Here is a 19164-nt window from a genome sequence, read left to right as displayed (position 1 = left end):
AGCTGCATCCTGTTTCCATTGATCATCCTTGAGATATTTCTACAACTTGATTGGACTCCACCTGTGGTAAATTCAATTGATTGGACATGATTTGGAAAGGCACACACCTGTCCATATAAGGTCCCACAGTTGAAAGTGCATGTCAGAGCAAAAACCAAGACATGAGGTCGAAGGAATTGTCCATAGAGCTCCGAGACAGGATTGTGTTGAGGCATAGATCTGGGGAAGGGTACCAACAAATATCTGCAGCATTGAAGGTTCCCAAGAACACAGTGGCCTCCATCATTTGGCAAGTAGCCTAGTGGTTACAGTGTTGGGCCGGTAACCAAAAGGTTGCTGGATCGAATCCCCGAGCTGACAAGGAAAAATCTGTTGTTCTGCCCCTGAACAAGGCAGTTAGCACACTGTTCCCCGGGCTCTGAAGACCTTGATGTTGATTATGGCCCCCCTCCCCCGCACGGCTCTGTTTCAGAGAAGGGCCTTAGTCAGGGAGGTGACCAAGAAGCCAATGGTCACCCTGACAGAGCTCCAGAGTTCCTCTGTGAAGATGGGAGAACCTTTCAGAAGGAAAATCATCTCTACGGGATTCCGCCAATCAGGCCTTTATGGTAGAGTGGTCAGATGGAAGCTACTCCTCAGTAAAAGGCACATGACAGCCTGCTTGGAGTTTGCCAAAAGACACCTAAGGGACTCTCAGACCATGAGAAACAAGATTCATCAAGCCTTGACAAGTCGTCCTGTTGGAAGGTGAAGCTTCGCCCCAGTCTCAGGTCTTCATCAAGGATCTCTCTATACTTTGCTCCGTTCATCTTTCATCAGACAAGATGAAACCAAGATTGAACTCTTAGGCCTGAATGCCAAGTGTCACATCTGGAGGAAACCTGGTACCATCCCCACGGTGATGCGTGGTGGCAGCATCATGCTGTGGAGATGCTTTTCAGCGGCAGGGACTGGGAGACTTGTCAGGATCGAGCGAAAGATGAACGGAGCAAAGTACAGAGAGATCCTTGATGAAGACCTGAGACTGGGGCGAAGCTTCACCTTCCAACAGGACAGCGACTTTCAGCAAACAGTAAAGACAACGCAGGAGTGGCTTCGGAACAAGTCTCTGAATGTCCTTGAATCTGCAGAGAAGATTGGGAGAAACACCCCAAATACAGGTGCGCCAAGCTTGTAGCGTCATACCCAAGAAGACTCAAGGCTGTAATTGCTGCCAAAGGTGCTTCAACAAAGTACTTAGTAAAGGGTCTGAATACTTATTTAAATGGTCTGTTTCTGTTTTTTTTTATATACATTTGCAAACATTTCTACAAACCTGTTTTTGCTTTGTCATTATGGGGTATTGTGTGTAGACTGATGGGGGGGGGGGGGGGGGGGGGGGGGGGGGGGGAATTTATTCCATTCTAGAATAGGGGTGTAACGTAACAAAATGTGAAAAAAGTCAAGTGGTCTGAACTTTCCAAATGCACTGTATATAGGTTTATTTTATAGTAGTCCACTAACTCTGGTGTATGTGTTTTATCTCTTTTTGTGGAGATGGCTAGTCGTTTTGTAAAGTACCAGGAAGTGGAAAGGCATATAAAAGATTGTCCCCCATATACCACTGAATACGACCAGAGAATAGCGAACTTTAGAATATTATAATTATGGTAAAAAATAAAATTATTATTAGCAGCTCTGAGTGTGCATATGTCTCCAGTATTAAGAATAACTCGGAGCATGTTAAAAATTAATGTCCCTTGTGCAAAAAAAGACAAGTAATTAATTTAAAATAAGACACGTTTGACATAAAATAACCAGAGTATAAATGATTAGAAAATAAATTCAAAATAATAATAATCACATAATGGGTAATAATATTGATGTTGATGCATAATAAAAGCAGAAAAATAACCGTTTCTATATCAGCAGTAGGAGGCAGAAATAGTGATTTTATGGTGTGAGCATTACGTATAGAGACGTCAGAATGAAGCACACTGAAGCATTTAGATCATTTCTTGGGGGGTAGATTTTAGTAGTGGAGGGTTTTAAAGCAGGTTTATTATGCCAGTCAGTCCAGGAGTACTGCTCCACCTGATTGAAGGTCGCCCAGTCAGACGTGTGCTCTCTCCCTCTCCTCCTCACCCCTCCCCCCTCCCTTCTCCCCTCAGGCAGTTTCTGGACTTTGTCAGCAGGGTGTATATGGCTCAGAAGGGACACTGGCGGCGCTCCGGAACCCCAGGAGTCCCAGTGCATTCTGAGAGTGATTATGTTGCATAGTGGTCAAAGCTGCCAAGGTACTCCAGAGCTGCCCTGTAGCACAGCTGGTACTGGTCCTGGGAGGGAAACAAAGAGGGGCAGAGCAGTGTCGGTCAAGAGAGTGATCTACAATAACGAATAGAGCCACTATACCCCGACCTACATGTACAAATTACCTCGACTAACCTGTACCACCGCACATTGACTCGGTACCAGTACCCCCTGTATATAGCCTCGTTATTGTTATTTTATTGTGTTACTTTTTATATGAGTTTATTTAGTAAATATTTTCTTAACTCTATTTCTTGAACTGCATTCTTGGTTAAGGACCTGTTGTATTCGGCGCATGTGACAAATAACATTTGCATTAATTTAATAGTTCTGCCTAGGAGAGTATTTGTAACAATATGTTGAAATAACTACACTTTATTAATCTAACCCCACATCCCAGTTTCCTCCCGATATCCGCCTACCTTCCTCTAACATTATGGCACAGTATCACGACAGGACATCACACAATATAAATCTGATTTGTAAAAAAAAAACCGATTGTTACAACTGAATCCTTATTTGCTTAGTCACCTGCCTCTATCCAAGAGCTTCTATATAGTCCGATCCCCTCTCTAACCAGTCTATCCCAATATATTGTAGCGTTGTGACTGCATTGTACCTCTGTCTGCACCATGGCAGGTCTCTGGGTCCTCAGTGTTTTGGCGGTATGGAAGATGTCCACCACCCCCTCGTACCTCATCCTCTCCAGCACGATACTCAGGGTGATGAACACGCCAGTCCGCCCAACACCAGCACTGTGGGGGAGCAAAGAGAGGGTTATACACAGTAGATATGTGCGCACATGCACACGCGCACACACACACACATACACATAGGCAGGCAGGCACACTAGCGCACACACGCATAAACACACACACACAATGGTAATTGTCATTGGTTTCCCTTACCTGCAGTGCACAGAGATGGGTCCATCCTGTCCGAACTGTTCCTTGGTTTTATGCACTTGGCCAATGAAGTCGATAAAGCCCTCTCCAGTTTTTGGCACCCCTTGTTCTGGCCAATCAGTGAACTGGAACTGCCGAATGGTCCTAGACTGGCCATCCTTAGAGGTGGTGAGGAATGGATGATGGGCATAAAGTGAGTATTTTCTTTAAGCCTTATTATTAGACATTATAAAGGCTCGTACATGCTTATACCACTACATAAAGCATTATACCCACTGACTTTGAGTAATGTTACTAGTAATGTTTTAGTGTGTTCTCAAGCTACTAATGTCTTTGCTGTAACGTGCAGAATCTATTTCTATACACAGAACATCAGAACATAACCACAGTGCAGAGATAATTACACGTGTTCAAACAATTCACTGGGAAAATATGCTTAGCGTACAGCTATGTACAATAATTAGCCCTGTGCATAGAGCAGAGAGTGATGTACGTCACTAGGGAGAAGAGGGAGGATGGATGGAGAGATGGACTTACCCTGGCGTCTGTGACCTTGAACTCTCGGAGGATGTACTGGGGCATGTTGTACTCAGCCATGGGGTCCACTACAAAGTACTGGTACCTAGCAGAGCGTTCAGCAGGCCAGTACTGATGGCACTTTTCCTAAGAAACAGACAACAATGACAGAACTGTCATATCAACAATACCACCCATTAGTGTGTGTGTGTGTGTCCATGAATGCGCGTGTTTGTGTGTGCGTGTATTAACAGTGTATGTACAGTATCTATGCCACTCACCCGTCCCATCTCTCTGAGTTTGGTGAGCATGACGACGATGGTAGAGTTGTGTTCCCACAGCATCCTCCAGAAGTCCTCTGTGGTCTCTGCTAGCGGGCCCTGGGTGGCTATGTAGGCCTTCTGTTGCCTGAGAGACACGAGACATGAGTTACGTCAGGATACAGCAAAGGCCATGACACAGGGAGTCCGGATAGCATCATAACTACAAAGGATATAAGGTACACTTCAATACATCCCCATAGACCTAGAGTATCCACGCTGAGCCCTGTGTGGTCCTACTGTGATCTGAGAGGCCCTTGTGCTGATAATGGGGTCTGGGCTCGGTGTATTTTCATTATGTTATGTTGCTGACAAATTAAGTTCCTATGCTCTTCAAGGCAGTGAGACCCGCAGCGTTGCAGCTGGGGTCCAGTTCCACTAGATCAACAGTAGAGGGCAGTGTGAAGCTGTGGGAGTAGTGGCGTTAATGTGATTACGTTTTTGTCAGGAATCCCGACAAACATGTGAGAGTCAGCCCAAGACGCATACATTCGTACGGCCAGACACACACACACACTGCAGGAAATGAGTGACCGTGAGATTAAAGCAGCTATATGGTCTGCTCCTCTATGTTATAGGCTACAGCAGGATACAGTATAGCCATACATCATTGCTTATACAACCATACAGAGACAGACAGTGCATTCTATATAAGGCATGAAGTACAGTATAAGGTGCTGCTGGCATTATGAGTTCTATCTATCTAAGGTGCTGCTGGAATTGTGAGTTCTATCTAGCTAAGGTGCTGCTGGAATTGTGAGTTCTACCTATCTTTGCCCTTACTTTTCTGAGTAATAACTAACACCAGCCTCAGCACAATGTTCAAAGGGTCTCTAACGTCTGATAGGTTTGACTGACACAAGGATATTCAGTTTCTTCAGCTGAATTATTGGATTCTGAGTGTTCTGACATAGCAATAGCAATAAAGAAATTAACAGGCATGCATAGAGATCCTTGCTCTACCAAGACAGTGCTTGTTATGTATGTAATGTCTGGTGTGCACAACTTCAGTGACTTACATCATTATGTCAGTGGCATAGCTGGCAAGAGACTAGATAGTTTGAATTACCACCCCAGGATATCAGAAACTTAACCAGAATGGCATCATCATCATTGCATCATCATCATTATCCTCCCCTTCTTCACCTAAGTCATTCTAATCCCCTCTGGAACTTTAAAGATGTGATGCCTGCCTGCCTCCCGCGAAATATAATACTAACACCTCAAATGAGTCCCAAATGGCACCCGATTCCCTATACAGTGCTCTACTTTTGATCAAAAGTGCACTATGTATGGAATAGGGTGCCATTTAGAACACAAGCTAACATCTCTCTATGTCTAAATTTACTCTTAATTACCTCTACATGAATTAAAGAGGAATTACATCCACCTTCCTTCTCTCCCTCCTCCTCTTTTCTTTCCCTTCTCTCCCTCAGGTGGGGCAGCCCCAGGGACTTTATTAGGCACAGAGGAGGTGTGTGTGTGTGTGTGTTTGCTTGCTTGCTTGCTTGCTAATGTGTGTGTGTGTGTGTGTGTGTGTGTGTGTGTGTGTGTGTGTGTGTGTGTGTGTGTGTGTGTGTGTGTGTGTGTGTGTGTGTGTGTGTGTGTGTGTGTGTGTGTGTGTGTGTGTGTGTGTGTGTGTGTGTGTGTGTGTGTGTGTGTGTGTGTGTGTGTGTGTGTGATGAGAGGTGTGGATAAGGACATCCAAACAGAAAACCCTCAACAAATCCTCCAAAAAGGAGGAAAGCTCCTATTAATTCAGACATTCACTCATTAGTGTGTCGTAGCATTGTGGATTATTGCCAATTACAGTGTTTACACTTCCATAAAGGAGACTCTCTATGGGACCACTCTGATTAGGTATTCATTTGATATGGGACAATACCTGAACAGAAGCCCCCAAGCACCTCACACACACTTTCACACTCAAGCATACACACACGCACACACAGGAATTGGCAAAAATCACAAAGAACAATTACAAAATACCCTAAAGACCAACATATCAAAAGAAATTACAACATACGTTTGCAAAGCATTGTATTTCTTTTAAAATACTAAAATACATTAGCAAGTCGACCCCTTAAAAACAACATCACTCTTAGTAATGGTTACAGAGACTTTTTACTTGCTATGACTGCGATATGTGTTTTTATTTTACCTTAGTTGAATGCACTGCCTGTAAGACTCTCTACATAAGAGCGTCTCCTAGGGTCCCCCTGTTTGCGCGTTATGGTTTTAGGACCAAGTTTGGGAAACCCTGTGCTAAATGACCAAACTGAATATGTAAATGTGAAATGAACAACTGCAAAGCACACTGGATTTTTTATTGGACTTCTTTCAGGTGCAGAGCTCATTAGAATAATACTTAGCATGCTTTGCAAGTGTTCATTTTTATATCTACATTTACAATTTGGTCATTTAACAGACATGCTTATCACACCATAGTGCCATCAGACTTCTGATACCAATGCAAGCTGAAAGGGGGCCACAAAGTTGTGAACCGTTATAAAAAAGAATGGTATTGAAAAGTATTTTTGTATTTTGAAAATACCAATTACAGCTCTCGAAAGTATCTCGTTACAAAAAACATTGGATTGTAGTTCAGGCAAATAAAATTGTAAATACAAAATACGTATTTCAAATACATTCCACAGAAATACTGCCCATCTCTGCGCACACATTAATGCTCACTTGCACGCACACACCCAGCTGTATATTACAGAATTCTCAAAACCTTCCCATCCATCTCAGTAAGAACAACAGGTGCTTCATTTCACTGTTCTTTTTCCAAATATCAACAAATGTCTTTAAAAGAGTGTTTCCCATACAGTAACGGGATGTGGGAATCAGCAGACAAGAACATAGTCACCACAATAAGTAATAACTTTATTCCTCTTCCAGGAGTAGTTTGTCACCTGTCACAAACAGACTATTTATTTACCACAGGAGAAATGTGGCAAGGAATGGACAGTACTGCCACTATGACCAATTTGCCCTGACAACTGACACAACAAGGAAGAGAGACAGGAAAACACTGGTCTCCATGTCACACCATAATCCACTGCTGTCAGCCGCTGCAGGAAAGGTCCACCTCCTTGCTCATTAGAGGAGCTGTGTCTGCAGGATGGATTCGGTCTTCTCCATTTCTATTTCATCTCCTCTATTCTCACCGTCCCCCATCTCACTTATTCTAGTCTGCAGAATATTTCATGTCTCATTTTCACAGTTTGAATCTCCTCTCTTTCTCTGCCCCCCCCCTCCTCTGCCCTCCCCCCTCCTCCTCTCCTCTGCTCTCCCCCCTCTCCTCCTCTCCTCTGCCCCCCCCCCTCCTCTGCCCCCCCCCCCTCCTCCTCTCCTCTGCCCCCCCCCCTCCTCTGCCCTCCCCCCCTCCTTCTCTCCTCTGCTCTCCCCCCTCTCCTCCTCTCCTCTCTCCTCGTCCCTCCTTCTCTCCTCATCTCCCTCTCTCTCACCTGTATCCATCGATGAAGCTGGCGTTAATGTAGTCGGAGCCCTCCACACCTCTGATAGGCTGCAGATACACGCGGGTGGACTCAAAAGGCATGATATTCACCAGCCGGTTCTTGAACTTGTTGCAGGGGAGGTTGGCACTGATGAATCTTGAGGTATGTGCTTTAGAGTTAGACAGTTTCTGGAGAAGGAAGGGAAGAGGAATGGGCAGATTTAAGATACAATCTGGGATGTTTTTTGGCAAAATGGCAGCCCCACCACTTGTTTTGGTATACTGTTGAGGGATGCATGGATGGATGCATGGATTAAAAACATGGCTCAGATTAAAGAACTCTGTGCTACTGTAGAGAATCACCAACCCTTACCCTTATAATTACTGGAATCGAGTACACCCATGGGGTGCAGTCAAATTGCCTCTAACCCGACGACGACTCTTGCCACAGCTTTTCCCTGACGCTCACTTTCCTTCCTTCAAAGTTGTAAAGCCGGGGATCCCAGCCAGCCTAGCGCTGCTGTGTATGGGTGGGGATTTTGGAGGGCATAGGGGCTAACACTATTATTGATGCATGAAAATGATGAGCTTTGAGTCAAGCCCCTTTGTTCTCCATCTTCAAATAACTGCCTGCTGACACTGGCAACGCCGAGCTCTCGCTCTCCTTTAAACTCATCCTAAGTGTTGACGCCACAGCCACATACGGAGACGCCAGGGAGTCGAAAACAACTACTCACACAACATTTGAGACGGCTGTTAAGAGAGATGCACAGGCCTACAGTATATCCTTGTCAAAGCTATGGAATAGCAATCCAATCCAAAACCAAACCAAACTTTTAAAATGTAAAAGCATGTTCTCCCAGATGAGAGGGGGATAGAGTTTTTATATTTTTGCTGGCTTTGCTGACAGGGTCCTCTTAATGTGATTCTCTGTCAGTAGTTAAAAAGCTAAGTGTAAATTTCAGACCTTGCTTGCTTGCGAAACAAATTTGCAAGTGGTACTGAGCATTAAAACCTAATTATACTCGCTGCGGATTTACAATCATCCTGCTTGCTGAACAAGTTTGACCCACATAATTTCGGTTGTGGTGGTGAGTCCCCCAGAAGGAGGCTGGTTAGAGCAGTTTTGTTTTCCTACGGCGGGAGGCTGTGAGTGCATGCACCCCAAATGGCACCCTAATCCCTACATAGTGCACTACTCAGTGTCCTATGGGCCCTGGTCAAAAGTAGTGCACTATATAGGGAATAGGGTACCATTTGGGATGCAGACAGTGAGTATCTGAGGGGGACCAATACAGTCATTGGAGCCCAGTGGTATAGGCCCCAGCCCAATCCCAGGATGCATCAGCTCTCCAACCCACTGAGGCTTTATCTACAGGCTGTCAGCCGGTCAGCCTGCCCCAACACTCCTCCCTGACTAGATCACTCTCTTTCTCTCTGTCTCTCCATCCCCCGAGCCTCTCTCTTCTCTTCCTCCCTTCCTCATTCTCAGTCTCTCATCCCCAGTCCAGAAGATTAGCCTCTGAAACAGAACACCCCTCCTAAGAGTTAGTTTGAGGGTGAGGAAAGTTCCTCCTCCTCATCCGCCTCCTCCTTTTCTTCTCCTCCTCCGTGTTCCCAAACACACTAAGACATTAACTTCCTGCCCCCGCTGCATCGTACCCAGTGAAACAACAACAACTCTGCTGTTGTTTCCTAACTAAATGCCCCAGTTAGTAACCGTACCAATTTTGTAGTCATGTCACTTAAACTCAAGCATAACCAGTCAATTCCCAAGTCCCTAGCATTCGAGTCTGATTTCAAGGCTGCACTCCAACAATCTTCAAGTTAAGTTCATAACATAGAAGTGAACTGTAATGTACAAGGAGACCGGCTGTTACCACACTGTTTGCGCTGTCCTTCCAACTGCGATGGTCATTGTTTCCATCTGGGACCAGGCTACAAAGCAGGGCTGTTACCTCATTCTCAAACTCCATGTCTTGTTACTCTACCTTGAACTCTAGCTCCATGGTGGAAACGGTGCCTCCGGGCGTGACCTGGGTGAGTTTCTGGATGTGTGCGTACAGGTTGCGTGCAGGGACCTCTGTGTTACCGCAGGTGGCTGCCTCTAGCAGGGCCTCGTGGATGAAGATGTACTGGTCCTCCGTCTGCACCATGTAGTTCCTCTGAGCTCTCATACACGTCACATGACCGTAGATATCCACAGACTTCTCATGCTTCATACGCTCCAGCATGGCTTCGATCACGATGAAGCAACCGGTCCGCCCTACACCAGCACTGTGGGGACGGACAGAGCACTGTAACTATAGAGCCATGTATAGTACACAGACAGGAAACTGTAACTATAGAGCCATGTATAGTACACTGACAGGAAACTGTAACTATAGAGCCATGTACAGTACACTGACAGGAAACTGTAACTATAGAGCCATGTACAGTACACTGACAGGAACAGATGAAATAAAAAAGAATATGTCACATTCGCCGAATACAACTGGTGTAGACTTTACGGTGAACTGCTCGCTTATGATCCCTTCCCAACGATGCAGAGTTTCAAAATCATGAAAATAATAATACAAATCAAATAGTAAGACGAGGAACGAAATACATACACAAGAATGGAGCTATGCAGTATACAGGGAGTGCCAGTACCAGATCAATGTGCAGAGGTACAAGGTATTTGAGGTAGATATGTAAATGAAGGAAGGGTAAAGTAGGCATCGGGATATATAATAATAAGAGTAAAATAAATAACAGCAAGGGAAATTATGTGTGTAAAAGTGTGTTTGTGTGTAATGTGTATGTTTGTGTTGTGTCGGTATGCGTGTGTGTGGTTGTGTGCATGTGAATGTGTGGGGCTTTTGTGTGGGAAAAGTCACATATCTGTGAGATGGTTCTGGCTTAGGCTTATTTCCACCAGTGGAAAGAGCCTCAACAGCGCAACTTCAGTGAACCCTGTTCCGGGCAGTTTTATTGACTTCATTCCAGATGTTTGCAGTGAAGGAGATGTGTCTGAGATGGGGGTTACCTGCAGTGGACCACCATGGGCCCTGCATCTGTGGGGTTGCAGGCCTTGACCCTGCGCAGAAAGGCCAGGGTGGGAGTAGGGTACTCAGGCACTCCATGGTCCGGCCAGGCCATGAACTGGAACTGACGAACCTCTCTCTTCTCACTGGAGCCATTCTGGTAGAGCAACGTATCAGAACACCACAAACGCACACTGGTGGCCACATTCTGGGCAGTCTCTATGACAAACATTTATATTTACAACACCGAGTTAGCTAGCAAGAGCTTTGATAAAAGTTTGAGAAAACATTCCGGGATCATTGACCTTCAGGTGGTCAAGAGCTGGTCACTCTTGGGCTACCATGCATACTATACCTCTACATGTATGGCTCTTACCTTATAGAGGGTGAAGGTGCGTACGCTATAGGTAGCCAGCTCCACAGTGTCCAACATGGTCACCTGGATCATCCCATAGGTCTCTGTACCCCGGCTGGGCCAGTACTGGTCACACTTCACCTGTTACACACACAGGCAAAGAACAATGAAGTTCAGCCTTAGTGTAGAATAGTGTTACTGCCACTGCGGTTACAGTAAAGGGACAGTGTTAAGGACTAGGGGTGAGAGAAGGGGCTAGTGTTCGGGAAATGGGACAGTAAGGGACTGGGGGTGATCTAAAGAGAACAGCTTGAGCTGCTTCTGCTCCACTGTTTAATTTTCCCCTGTCCTGGAGGATGAGAGGGATAGAGGAAGAGAGGAGAGACTTCCACTCGCACACACTGAACAATGAATATCTCTAAGCATAGCTTTAGGCTAAGAGCATTGACACAGAGTTACAGTGGGTTGATAGGACAGGGACTAAAGCTGCCTAAGGGGCCTAGTGTTTTGGTGAAATGGGACAGGGACTGAGAGGGTCAGTATTATAGGACAGGGACTGAGAGGGTTAGTGTTATGGGAGAGGGACTGAGGCTAAGCGAAGGATGACAGCTTGAACTGCTTCTGCTCCACTGTGTCATCCATGTCCTGGAGGGAGAGGGAGGGATAGAGGGAGAGGAGAGAGAAAAAGGGGAGAGAGTGAAAGCAGAGAGAGATTGCCAGCTGGGGTTCAGGGGCTCATCTCTAGGGGAATCTAGGCCCAGGGACCCTAGCCAGCATGACTGGTGCCTCTCTTCTCCTCCAGACCTCTATGCCAAAGGGCCATTGGTCAGGGCTTTGTGATTGTACAGCAGCCTGGTGCTCCAGGGTCATTGGTCAGGGCATTGTGAGGGGGCATTTTGATTGGACAGTCTGGTGGCCAGTAGGGTCACCCCCTGGATACATTCCAATGAACATCCCAAACACACACAGTCAAGAGCTAACTGGTACATTTCTTACAAACACAGACCATGTACACTGATAATAATATAATTTTTTCATTGTATTGGTGTTTTATGTTGATCTGTTTTACAGGAACATTTCCCAACATCCACCCAGACTAGTGCCAGTTGGAAATGGCTGCTGTCCCTAAAATTACTGGAGGTTGGTACTGTGCTCTGTTTGTTCATAGTGAAGGGGGTGTCACTGTGTCCCGGCCATCCCCATGTCAGTCGCTACGGACAGTCACATAAATTCCTGTGGTGTGTTCTCTTTCAGGTCCTCCCCTCCCGTTCATTTCCTCTCTAGTGAGACTGATAGTAAGGGGTGAACATTGTCATGTATAGATGGCTACAGCTTTTGTTAAATTGATGTAAAACGTTTAATTATTTAGCATTATAGGTAAGCCTAAACCTTTTCCTAATCTTAACCTAATTCTCCTAACCTGCTACGTTCATTCTCCTAACCTGCTGCATAAATTCTCCTAAATCTGCTACGAAAGTCAATTTTGACAAAAGCTGTATTCCTTCTAGACAAAACCGGTGAAAATGGAGGTTATCAGAGGACACAGCGGTGGGGTTGGTATATTACCAGCAGACACCTTGCTGTGATGACGATGACACACAGGGGCCAAGATTCAAAGGGGAAAGTTAATTGAATGATGAGTTGACCCTTCATGGGGCCAGAGAGACAGGTGTGATGTTAAGTTTGGCAGGAAGCTGTGACACTATGGGATGACCTTTAGGTACAGAGTTATTAATCCTGCTAGAGAAAGTAGGTGTGTGTTGGTGTGAGTGTGTGAGTGTGTGTGTGCGTGACACCCTTCCATCTGTCTTGCTGCCATCATGCAGTCAAAGTGTCAGTTATTTACAAAGTCTATTCAAAAACCTCGATTAGGGTTTTGCCACCTAACAGTCGACGCTCACACCTTCTGTCCATTAGAGAGCCAGGGTGAGACTACTGGGACGGTTACAGTCTGTGAGTGCAGGGTCAATGACAGCAGAGGGTGAATCAATGTTCAGGACGTGTGTGGAGGGGGGGATGGATTGTGTGTGTGTGTGTGTGTCCTGAGACATTGTGTGTGTGTGTGTGTGAGCGCGTGTGTCAGCAGGTAGCCTGGCGTTTCAGAATGTTGGGCCAGTAACCGGTAGGTCGCTGGTTCGATTCCCAGAGACGACAAGGTGAAAAATCTGTTGATATACCCTTGAGCAAGGCACTTAACCCTAATTGCTCGGAATAAAAGCGTCTCCTAAATGACTAAAATGTAATGCTGAGACAGTGTGTGCGTGTTCAGTCACTCACCCGTGACTTCTCCTCCAGTCTGGTCATCATGACGATAGTGTTGGTTCTCTGCTCCCACACCATCCTCCAGAAGTCACTCAGGGTTTCAGGAAGTGGGCCCTGTGTAGCGATGTAGTCGTTCTGCTTCCTGTAGCCGTCTATGTAGTTAGCGTTGATGTAGTCGCTACCTGGCACTCCTGTAGCACGGTGAAGGAAGGCAGTGTTAGGAAACATTGGGCTGCGTCCCAAATGGCTCCCTATAAAGTGCACTTATTTTGACCCCCGCCCATAGCGCAATGGCACTCCATCACTTCTTCCCAAATGGCACACTATGTCCTATAGTGCACTACTTTTCACCAGGACCCATAGGGCTCTGGTCAAAAGTAGTGTGCTATAAATAGGGGATAGGGTGCTATTTGGGATGTCACCTAGCAGGCTGGCAGGTTTTCAACACAGCATCAACACCCCCTCCACAGCATGAAACAGCCCCACACAGCACGACACATTAGAGAAGAAAGACACATCCACAACCCGTAGGATGCAATGACATTTATATCACTGACTGACTCCAAACTGAGACAGACGGACAGTAAGTGAGGGAGAAGTATTGTCACACCTGGGGATTGGGTTGAGAGATATATTGTTGTGACATGTCTTTGCAGTGGGTAGGAGCTTACTGTCTACATACTTGGCTTTGGATATTCTTTGAGACAGCCTCACTTAGTTAATACCGTCACAATACCTCCCACCACCCCTCCCTAAAAAGCAAAACATCACCTAAAAAAAACTTTATTGAGAGGTGCTCACTTATTTCATAACACATTACCTCCCCACATCCAGTTATTAAAAAGCGAAATAAATCTCAAACACTTCACAACAACAACAAATCCACCAAACATACCGTCGATGGAGGTGAGGATGACCCTGGAGTGGTCGTAGGCGATGACATTTGCATAGCGGTTCTTTGGCTTGTTAACTTCCAGGTTAGAGTGTTCCCACGTGAACTGCTGGCCAGGGTCTACAGACTGATGAAGGGGGGTGGAGTGAGAGAGTGCAAGGGAGAGAGAAGAAGGGAAAGAGAGAGAGAAGGGGAGAAAGAAGGATAGGGGGAAGGAGAGAGAGATTGAGGAGGAAGAAGAGACGTATTGTAATTTTTCCTGTCATATTTCTCAAAACTCAATAGCCTTGCAGTGTTTTGTGAGGAAAGTATGTTTAATTCTAAGAGATGATGGAGGCACCAGAAATCATTCCCCATCCTTTTCAATGTCTGTTCTGTAATAAAAGCAGCCCTATGTGATCTCACAGCACTCTGCCTTCCCCCCCGGGCTGTTTGTAGTCATAAAATCACCTCTCGGTCGTGGCTTTACCATCTCTGGGCCGCCTAATGGCCAAGGAGAGCTGTGCTGATGAAATCAAGAAGTCATGGAGGTGAACAGAGCAGAAACAACCTCTGTCAGCGTTCCTGAATCTACCCAACCTGAGGTCACAACCTCCAAGCCCTTCCACAGAGAGGGGAGAACACTCAGGATGAATTAAAATACTGTGGCCGAACCCCAAACCTAGGAAATAGGAAATATATACGCTATAACAAGCTAGTACAAATCAGATATTACTACTGTATCCTCAAATAAGGAAGACGAAAACGAGGAGGCTGTCCAGAGACCATTGAAAGAAGTTGAAACAATGTTTACTGGTGGAACAATGTAGTATAGAGTACAGTACAAATAGTCTATACTACAGTATGTGACACAGTGAGGGAGAGCGGAACATATGGCAGGCAGGGCATAGGTTAGCCACGGCGGCGCAGGTTGATGATTCATATGAGCCCTGTATCGATCCCTGGCACTGGACAATGGATCTGGTCCAACTAAATAATGACAGACACTACATTGTTATTCATTATTGACCATTCTGTTCTGATCACTGATCTCACATCATACTGAAAAACAAATACATACTCTCTCCCTCAACCACTTCACTGTCTCGCCTCTCTCTTTCGCCTTCTCTGTCTCTCTATTTTTCCCTCTCCGTCTTCCCCTCTTTCTCCCTCTACTCTCCCTCCTCTCCCGCTCCCTCTCTCTGTCTCTCTCTTCCTCGCTCACACACACACACACACACACACACACACACACACACACACACACACACACACACACACACACACACACACACACACACACACACACACACACACACACACACACACACACACACACACACACACACACACACACAAAGAAAGAAAAAGGCTGCACATTCTGGTTGTTTCCTCCTGACTGATTGGCTGGCTGAGAAGGCATGTGGGCCCCGTCTGTCTGCTCATATCAATGACAATTGTGAGAGAGGTTGAGCGCACATCTTATTTAACAGCCTGTTAGGTAAAGCTTTTGCTGCGTTGCTCTGACAAACAACACACATTATTGCTAATGCGCACAGTGGATGTGAATATCAGTTACCGTGGATGCCACTGCAATCACGCTCTCTTGCCGACACCGCCGCATTTCCATCCCTCTCAGAAACAAAAACAGGCACCCACAAAACAGAACGATAAAAAGACAAAAGCCCAGAGGGCCGCCACCATGTGTACCTCCGTGAGGCAGAGATACCATGCTAACGTTTGGCACAAGAGGCTGAATTTACATAGGCGAGGAAAATTGACTTTGACATTTGAAGAGCCCTTAACTTGTTTTCCACTAGCTGTATGTGTGTGTGTGTGTGTGTGTGTGTGTGTGTGTGTGTGTGTGTGTGTGTGTGTGTGTGTGTGTGTGTGTGTGTGTGTGTGTGTGTTCCACAAGCTGCACGGTGATGCTTCAAGAATAGCTCCTGTATTTCAGCTGATATCAAATCCTGTCAAGACACTTCATACAGTAACTGACTGTGGCCCAAATGGCACAATATTATTCCATATATAGTGCACTAGCTTTGACTAGAGCACTACGGACCCTGGTCAAAAGTAGTGCACTACATAATGAATAGGGTACTACTTATATGGTGTCTTTTGTGATGCTTAACATACTTCTATATTGCTGCTTCAGTTAGCTACACAGGTAGCAAGGTGTACTATTCTGTGTACATAACAAATACATGTTTTATTTTAACAGCTTCTCTAAGGAGGGTGATAATATATTGCAGGATCATAATTAGCTATTTCCCTTCTAACATGCACAAACACACCACCCACACGTGCACCGATACAGTACAAACATGCTTACACAAACACACACACACACACACACACACACACACACACACACACACACACACACACACACACACACACACACACACACACACACACACACACACACACACACACACACACACACACACACTGTTAGGAGTGGGTATTGGAGGCGAAGTCAGGTGCAGGAGAGCAGAGTGTAGTTTACAGGCGCACTTTTTATTCTGGTCAAATAACAGCACAAAGTAACATAAAATGTGCCCAAAACAGGGAACATAGACATAAAGTAATGCGCATAACAATATCCACAATATCAAAATACACGTAACACAAACAATCCTACACAAAGACATGATGGTGAACAGAGGAATAAATACATATTAATTGATTGGGGAATGAAAACCAGGTGTGCAGGGAACAAGACAAAACAAATGGATACATGAAAAATGGAGCGGCGGTGGCTAGAAAGCCGGTGACGTCGACCGCTGAACGCCGCCCGAACAAGGAGAGGAGAAGTCGTGGCGCACACACACACACACACACACACACACACACACACACACACACACACACACACACACACACACACACACACACACACACACACACACACACACACACACACTATGGCTGACAGTGTTTGGCCGAGTGGCTGAAAGACATTGTTCGCTGTATTTATCATAGACACAACAGAGCATGCACCACAAATGGGACCCTATTCCATATTCAGTGCACATTTTTGGACCATGGCCCACAATAAGGTACCATTTGAGACGCAACCTGAGAGAGATGCACCTGTCTCCCGACTCCAGAATACGCCTCTGATTCCCTGAGGGCCTGGATGTGATGTTATTTTTGTCAAACATTTATTGTAAAATGTACAGAAACTTACTGGCAGCAATTGGCCAGTAAGTTACTGTAATTAATTTTACAGTACAGGTACGGTAAACCTTTTTATGGAACCAAAAATGTTACTGTAATTTAATTAACAGTACCAATTACAATTACAGCATATTACTGTAAATACCCAGTGACATATTACCCAGTGTTCTTTGCAAGTTTTCATTTAAACATGTACATTTTGGTCATTTAGCGGGTGCTCTTGTCATTACAGCAAGTAAAAATGTTTCTGTAACTGTTAACAAAGGATTCCAACCTGTAGTGATGTTATGCTTGATACCAGAGCTCTGAGGCATGAGTTGAAATCGCTAAGAAGCTAACTTCGAAGCAGTGTGCCGATGCGTGTATCACTTTATCAGAAGTGCGTCATCAATGACGTACGAAGCTTAGTTTGATCACGTACTTTTTCAAACCATGTGTTGCAAAATGCGAGATCCCACTGATTTCACCCTGGTTCCGGTGTTTTTTTAGATTCCAAACTGCTTTCAAACACTGACTGGACACTATACTTACATATAGTTATGATTTTGTACAAAATATTTTTCACCTGACCGGTAGCTTAGCAGGTAGAGTAGGGAACAATGGAACATTCACTGATGTGGGGGAATGCGTTTGAGTCCTGTTGAAGGCACACTATTTAGAAAATTGCATTTTTTGTTAAAAGAATTTGCATTATTTAGTATAAGCTTCTGTATTAAGCATCCTAAATAATGCAATAGATTCAGTTTTTGAAAAAGAGGCAACTTGAAGGCAAAAAAATGGAAGCATGATGTAAGATGCAAACCTGGTATTCCAACTGATTATAGGCTACTAAAGCCAACGACTTACCGCTCGCTTTACCATGATATTATGATGGAAACAGAGAAAAAATACCTGTGATAATCGCACACTGCTATTTATTTCTGACCAGATGTCACTAATGTGCAATGTGAACAGATAATGAATCTCAGAGTATTTAACCGTTTTTTTGCACAATTTGATGAAAGCACCGAAGCCATCAGAAAGCCTCGGTTTCCCATCACTACTAAACTCATAGTGATTACATGGCAAAACAGATGAAAATGACATGGCTAGCCACTCAACCATTAAGGGTTTGAGACTTGCTCCCACTCTGATCTGTTCCCTAGATAAATTAAGTTCTTACAGAACTACTACCACCTATCAGTTAATTTTGTACAGCATTCTCCCTAACGGGTGCAACACATATATAGTCTCTTACAAGACAAATCTCAAAATATGTTAATGAGTCAGAAACAATATCATACTCCCACACATGTTTTAAAACACTTTTGGCGCTCCAAAAATGCAGTATGGTACTATACTCTGAATTACAGTAAAATTTCTGGCAACATTTGGCCAGTAATATACTGTAGATTTTCAGGACAAGGTTTCTAAAATTCTTGAAATAGGGTATATATTAGGTGTATTCTGTGCGGTTACAGCATTCTCACTCACTGGTGCACCAAATATAGCCTCTTACAAGGCACGCCTTAAAATATGTTAATGTCCCAGAGACTCTTGCGCAGCCCACAACATTTTCCCACAATACACCATCATTAATTCTGTAATACACGTTTAAGGTATTTTACTATGCATTCTACAGTGTTTTACTGTTGAAATTAAAGAAAAGTCTTAGTGTGCTGTAAAAAAAAAAAGTATTTTACTGTGTATTCTACAGTAATTTACTGTTGAAATTACATAAGTATGCTAAATACAGCAAACAATGTCTTTCAGCCACTGGGCCAGACACTGTCAGCCATAGTGTGTGTGTGTGTGTGTGTATGTGTGTGTGTGTGTGTGTGTGTGTGTGTGTGTGTGTGTGTGTGTGTGTGTGTGTGTGTGTGTGTGTGTGTGTGTGTGTGTGTGTGTGTGTGTGTGTGTGTGTGTGTGTGTGTCAGTGCGTAAGCGTATTGTAATTTATGTCAGCTGTCTACACATCCACCGAAGGAAAAA

General features: G+C 44.8%; 1 protein-coding gene across 12 annotated transcripts in view; it reads right to left on the bottom strand.

Moving 5' to 3' along the window:
* Nucleotides 1-1364: 1364 nt before the first annotated feature.
* The window catches only part of ptprfa (protein tyrosine phosphatase receptor type Fa), a gene marked incomplete in the record, with an annotated part of 430527 nt that continues 412727 nt past the window's right edge, over nt 1365-19164 (bottom strand). For all 12 annotated transcript variants that reach the window (XM_055923142.1, XM_055923138.1, XM_055923140.1 and 9 more), the window contains 11 exon segments: nt 1365-2315; nt 2909-3044; nt 3198-3352; nt 3732-3857; nt 3992-4118; nt 7504-7682; nt 9485-9770; nt 10522-10676; nt 10896-11015; nt 13152-13327; nt 14032-14155. In XM_055923142.1, the coding sequence (XP_055779117.1) occupies nt 2247-2315; nt 2909-3044; nt 3198-3352; nt 3732-3857; nt 3992-4118; nt 7504-7682; nt 9485-9770; nt 10522-10676; nt 10896-11015; nt 13152-13327; nt 14032-14155 (1653 nt within the window).

The sequence above is a fragment of the Salvelinus fontinalis genome, chromosome 5, assembly GCF_029448725.1.
Source record: "Salvelinus fontinalis isolate EN_2023a chromosome 5, ASM2944872v1, whole genome shotgun sequence".
Lineage (NCBI taxonomy): Eukaryota > Metazoa > Chordata > Actinopteri > Salmoniformes > Salmonidae > Salvelinus > Salvelinus fontinalis.
This window is presented reverse-complemented; position numbering and strand designations above follow the sequence as displayed.